The sequence below is a fragment of the Myotis brandtii genome, unplaced genomic scaffold, assembly GCF_000412655.1.
Source record: "Myotis brandtii unplaced genomic scaffold, ASM41265v1 scaffold317, whole genome shotgun sequence".
Taxonomy (NCBI): Eukaryota; Metazoa; Chordata; class Mammalia; order Chiroptera; family Vespertilionidae; genus Myotis; species Myotis brandtii.
The window spans coordinates 2,214,677-2,221,538 of NW_005362155.1; the positions used below are offsets into that span (position 1 = coordinate 2,214,677).

At 50.9% G+C, this 6,862-nt stretch overlaps 1 protein-coding gene across 1 annotated transcript in view; it reads right to left on the reverse strand.

Moving 5' to 3' along the window:
* Window positions 1-6,628, reverse strand: part of LMF1 (lipase maturation factor 1) — a 97,493-nt gene extending 90,865 nt beyond the window's left edge. The window contains exon 1 of the mRNA XM_014542964.1: window positions 6,270-6,628. Within this exon, the coding sequence (XP_014398450.1) occupies window positions 6,270-6,628 (359 nt within the window). The remainder of the gene's footprint in view (window positions 1-6,269) is intronic.
* Between the last annotated feature and the right edge of the window lie 234 nt (window positions 6,629-6,862).

Sequence of the window (6,862 nt, forward strand, 5' to 3'; positions counted from 1 at the left end):
TTCTAGAGCAGCGGTTCTCAACCTGTGGGTCGCGACCCCTTTGGGGGTTGAACGACCCTTTCACAGGGGTCGCCTAAGACCATCGGAAAACACATATATAATTACATATTGTTTTTGTGATTAATCACTATGCTTTAATTATGTTTAATTTGTAACAATGAAATTGGGGGTCACCACAACATGAGGAACTGTATTAAAGGGTCGCGGCATTAGGAAGGTTGAGAACCACTGAGCTAAGGGGACATGAAGACCAAACATGTGGGTCTTGGTGGGATTCTGGGACAGAAAGAGGGCATTGGGAAGGAACTGAGGAAATGTGAATAAATAATACTGTGTTGACACTGGTTCATTAGGTGTGACAAATGTCCCATCCGATGAAAGAGGATAAAAATAGGGGAAATTGGAGTGGGGTACAGAGACACTCTTTGCACTATTTCTGTGATGATTCTATGAATCTAAAACTGTTCTAAAAAGTGAAGTTTATTAAATTAAAGACAAGTCAAGGTGGCCAGACAGCACCAGTATCTGTGCCTGTCAGGAGAGCCGCCTCCAACCTTGCCCATTCCTTACCAGCACCCAAAGCAGAGTGCAGGCTGGGGCCCCAGGAGGGACTGGCCATCCAGGTCAGGACAGTATACACTTCCTTCCACTGGATGCAACATCTGGAGGCTCTTGGCAATCTCTGGGCAGACAAACTCAAATTCTCAGTAAGAAGAATGAAACCAAGGTGAGTTCTCAAAGGCATCCCTACCTCAGTCCAACCCCATCTGAGAAGAAAGGGTTAAAGTGCCATAGCAGTAGGTGCCTGCCACCTAATCTGAGGCACCTTGTTGCCCGATCTAATCCCAGGCTGCCTCTGACTCCCATCCCAACAGACACAATTCTGTGCCTTCTCCTAACAAGGCCTCCTTATTTAAATAAAAAGGAACCAAGAGTGGTCCTTTAACTGCCCCCCCCCCCTTATCCTCAGGACAACTTTGATACCTGTCATCACTACCGTACTTGAGCATTATCAATCAAAACTTATTCCAGTCACACTCGACTGATAACGAGAGAGAGTGGGCTCCTACGAAGCTGAGGCCCCAAAGCCACTGGGCACTGTGTCCTCAGAAACCTTGAGCCTCCACATGGGCTCACCCTGCACCCCTACCCGCGCCTACAGCCTTGTTGCGTTCTAACTGCCCACTCGCAGCAGCCAACATAAAGGAACGTCTGGCCACATGGCGCTGGGCCGCATTCATATTTCCTGTCTTGTAGAATACAGTCCCGAGTCCAGTCACCTTTCCCACGTCCAGAAGAAAGGACCAATATTAGAAAATCCTGACCATCTGTCTCCCACAGCCCATCCTCAGAAGGCAGAGAGTGCCTCCATCAACCAAACAAGAACATAATCAGAGCCTAAAAAAATGTCACAAAGGAAGTGAATCTGCTCCTCCTTTTCTCTCTCACCCAAAGGATTCTCTGACCCATCCCCAAGCTCTGAACTGCCCTGGCCTACTTTGAGTCCATCTACTTGAACCTGGACCCTACAAGGTCTGCTCTCCTGGGGTGTGGGACGGCTGCCTCCAAGAATGTGGGTTATTAGCCTGTGAAGCTCGGACTGCATGACTGAAGCCACTCTCCCCAGAATGAAGCCTTTCAACCACTGCCATCATGAAGTGCATTCATTAGGCTCCCACTTGCCTCAGCAAGTGTCAGGATCCAGACAGGAGAGCGAAGCGAGGGCAGTCATGGTTCACGCATGTGCAGGATGTCATGTATGGCTCCATGACACTGGCCTTGGAAACTCAAAGCACCTCCGAGCACAGGGTTTACCTGTCTCCCTTGGCAGCAGTTTAAGATCCCCACGTGCGCTGAGACATTCATTCCAGCACTGTGAAGTCGTCACGGCACTGGTCTGGGTCAGGAAGAAGCCGAGAGGACATCCATTTAAAGCGAAGGGAGAGAAAGTGAAGCAGTGGCCACAGCATGCACTCGGCAAAGCTGGGCAACCCGATGCAGGGCTGAGTGCCGGCGAAGCGCCATGTGCACCTGCCTGGCGCCTCCTCGCCCCACGGGGGCTTCCTGTCCCTGCCACGGGACGCCAGCTGGACAACACTTGAAAGACGTTCCATCAACGGTGTCTATTATCTGAGCATCTCATCCCAAACAAATATCCTCTCAACTTAAAATAAAGGAGACATGAAAGGAACAGATTGTGTCTAATTTTCATTTCAGGGTATCAGAAAAAGCAAGCCCATTTTCCATTTAAGTGGTCCTCACTCTCTCAGTAAGCTCTCAGTAACACTCGGACAACTCAAAAACTATCACCCCCAGGGAAACGGGTCAAAAGCTGACCTCAGGCACTGTCAGGGTCGAGGGCACCTGAACTGTGCTAACCACCCACCTGGTGCTCATGGAGTCCCACCCCACAGCCCCCAAGCCTGTGCCAAACCTGCCCCACAGTTCAGCTGTGACCATGGACATCTGGCATCAGGAACATGGTGAATACACCACTGGTCTCTGTTGACAGATGTTTTCTTCTTTTACATTTTCCACCTAAAACATCTCGGGCGTCATTTGTTTTATTTTGCTTTAGCGAGCTTCAATGAATTCGAATCACATTTTGTAACATACCCAGGGGTAGGGGAGCAGAATATCTTTCCCAATGAAAAAACACAAGCCTGTATTTTTGGTCAAATGTGCTTAGACTCGTTTTCAGACTTTTAAGCATGGGGTTAATCATCCCAACAGTATATCCCAGACATGAGTCACAAATACTTTTTGAAGTAAAACTTAAAGTTGATACGGTTTGGCTGCCAGGTACAATAAGGCATGATCCGTGCCACCTGTTACAGACGGAGCATGCCATCTCTGGGACAAAGGCACCTGGGATACTTCTCCCTCTAGGGTGGATTAAAATCATGGGTCTCAAGAAATAGCAGCCCCTTGGACACCATAGTAAAACCCAGCCAGAGGCCTCTTGCGCTGGTAAACAACTACTGACCAGGAGACTGCAGGCGGGCAGGAGCCACCTGTGGCCACCACGGGGGTCAGATGCCCTGAAGTGGCGGCACCATGAAGTCTATGCAGGAAGGAGCAGGTGCAAGTGAAGGAAGCATCCTTGTGCTCAGGGCCCACCTCAGACAGCCAGGCACACCTTACCAGGCACCAGCCCCTATTTCCACGGTCACTGCTTTGTCCTTTATAAACAGAAAATGCAATAAATCATATTTAATATCTCCACCTCCCTAGGAAACCAACACAGCTTCTGTATGGAATTGAACACAGTGCAGGTGCCATAATGGCAGACTGTCGGTCACTCAGTGACTGTGGACACTCATAAAGATGCCCACAGCTGAGTAACAGTGGCACAGCCCTTGGTCTTTTTTCCAGCGCATGCAACTCACGCCACAGTTGCAGGTGCTGAAGTTTCCCCAAGTCTCTTCCTAAATCCCAAGCTTTTGACTGCCACGGGGCTTGCTCTCAACAGTACCTCGTCAACATAAGGCCCCATGGGTGGCAGGGTGGAGGGGATTATGGGTGATGAGATGCTGAGTCCCCTTTTAACAAGCTGAGTTTGGGGGCAGCGCATTCTGCACACTAATGAGTTTCATTCCCACTGGCCCCGACCCAAGCCCAGCACAAACCAGCACTTCCCACAGCAGGAAGAGGCGTGGAAAGATCCAGCCCAAATGCCCTCTCACAGCCGTGTGCATGTGCACTGAGGACCAGGCACAGACGACAGAGCTCAGCGGGGACGGCCGCAGGGACCCCAGTCCACGCTACAGCTGTGGGGCCATTCAAAATAAATCCACAGGGGGACTGAAGGTCAGCTCCTCACGTCCAGGAGTTGGACCTTCTTGGTTAAAGACCCCTTTCTGGGAAGCGTCACTGTCCTGATCCGGGACCCAGTGACCCTCTCCACCCTGGGCCAGCACAGAACAGACTGTCAGAACGGACAAAGCTTTCCTCCCAGAGGACAGACGGGTCCTGGAAGGACCATCCCAACAGCGGCCCCAGATGTGTCGAACTCCTACATGTCTACACAACCAACTACCCCACATCTACTTCCCACACGTCTACACAACCAACCACCCCACATCTACTTCCCACATGTCTGCACAACCAACCACCCCCACATCTACTTCCCACATGTCTATACAACCAACCACCCCCACATCTACTTCCTACATGTCTGCACAACCAACCACCCCCACATCTACTTCCCACATGTCTATACAACCAACCACCCCCACATCTACTTCCTACATGTCTGCACAACCAACCACCCCCACATCTACTTCCCACATGTCTATACAACCAACCACCCCCACATCTACTTCCTACATGTCTGCACAACCAACCACCCCCACATCTACTTCCCACATGTCTATACAACCAACCACCCCCACATCTACTTCCTACATGTCTGCACAACCAACCACCCCCACATCTACTTCCCACATGTCTATACAACCAACCACCCCCACATCTACTTCCTACATGTCTGCACAACCAACCACCCCCACATCTACTTCCCACATGTCTATACAACCAACCACCCCCACATCTACTTCCTACATGTCTGCACAACCAACCACCCCCACATCTACTTCCCACATGTCTATACAACCAACCACCCCCACATCTACTTCCTACATGTCTGCACAACCAACCACCCCCACATCTACTTCCCACATGTCTATACAACCAACCACCCCCACATCTACTTCCTACATGTCTGCACAACCAACCACCCCCACATCTACTTCCCACATGTCTATACAACCAACCACCCCCACATCTACTTCCTACATGTCTGCACAACCAACCACCCCCACATCTACTTCCCACATGTCTATACAACCAACCACCCCCACATCTACTTCCTACATGTCTGCACAACCAACCACCCCCACATCTACTTCCCACATGTCTATACAACCAACCACCCCCACATCTACTTCCTACATGTCTGCACAACCAACCACCCCCACATCTACTTCCCACATGTCTATACAACCAACCACCCCCACATCTACTTCCTACATGTCTGCACAACCAACCACCCCCACATCTACTTCCCACATGTCTATACAACCAACCACCCCCACATCTACTTCCTACATGTCTGCACAACCAACCACCCCCACATCTACTTCCCACATGTCTATACAACCAACCACCCCCACATCTACTTCCTACATGTCTGCACAACCAACCACCCCCACATCTACTTCCCACATGTCTATACAACCAACCACCCCCACATCTACTTCCTACATGTCTGCACAACCAACCACCCCCACATCTACTTCCCACATGTCTATACAACCAACCACCCCCACATCTACTTCCTACATGTCTACACAGACACTGACCCTACATCTCCTTGGTGCACATCTACACAGACACCAACATGTCTATACCGACACCCACCCCCATGTCTATTTCCTGTAGGTCTACACATCCACCCCCATGTCTACCTCCTACACATGTACACTGAACCCATCCCACACCAACCTGCATACTTACCTCCTGCATGTCTACACAGACACCCACCCCTTTCCTAGAGCCTTCTGTCAGGGCTTGGTCTTATCTTCCAGAGTGTTCTGTGTGTCCTCTGGTAGGTGACCTTCCCTATTGTGGAACCCAGAACTGGGAAGAAGAGCGGGATCCCCCTCCTCTGACCAGTTGAAACAACACTCCAGGGGCCCGACTTCATCCAGGCCACAGGCTGCCCTGACACGCCCATGTGCCCTGTGCGCATTCTCACAGGACTTCTCCACTCTCCTCACCTCCATGGACCTCCATCACCACCTCTGGTTCCTTCGGCACTGAAGCCGACTCTCCCCAACGCGGCCGATCTGGTCTCTGAGCCCTGGTCTAGCTGGTCAAGATTCCTCTTAACAAGGAAGGGACAGGAGAGGCTAAGGAGTAACAACTCCACTCTGTCACCGGAAGCCCAACCAGTGACTTCCACTTCCATCTCACGGTCTGCTGGGGCCAGGAGGCTGGCCGTGCAGTCTCGGAGCAGCCATGCCACTCCCAGCAGAATCACTGACTGCTCCCAAAGAACAAAGGCTCCTGCATTTTGGTTGTTTGGCAATTAGCAGTCGCTACCATGGCCTCGTTAAAATAATGATATTCTCCTGAACTAAGGTAAGAAGAAAGCCTGCTCAATCCCTCCAGCTGCCAGGAGGTGGTGGTTTGCTCTGCAGCGTGTAACATCCCCTAGATGAGGTACAGCACGCCTGGCTCACGTGTGCCCAGTTCTTCCCACTTACCAGATCTGTCCCACATTGACCAGGGACATGTAGAGGACCCAGAGCGCAGTCATGAGAACCATATTGGCACAGCCGGTAACCAGGATGAAAGATGAGATGCCCAACCCGAGCAGTGCGAGGGCATCCAGGTTGGAGTCCATGTGTGACCAGTCCAGCAGCCAGAGGATGGTGGGGGCATAGCTCACGGCGTCCCAGCCAACCTGCCCCTGGAAGTGCTGCTGCACACTCTTCAGGTACACCCTGCAGGGCAGGAGTCCTCTGTCCCCGATCAGCTGCTTGTTCTGATGAAAAGCCACCAAGAATGCCACAACTGGAAGAAAAAGGAAAGGATAAAAGGAATATGAGTAGGAACACACCATGCGTGGACACCAGTGGGTGCTTTTCCAACGTGTGGGGACTCAGCTGGGCAAGATGAGGCAGAGACTGACCAACAGTTTGGAACCAAAGCATGAACTCGGGGTCTGAGTATTTCTCAAAATCTTGGGGGAAAGTTTGGAAGACCCAACCTGGAGAAGTCACGTGTACATGTTTATATACCTATATATACCTACTTATACACATTGTATATGTGTGTATATAGATATACATGTATA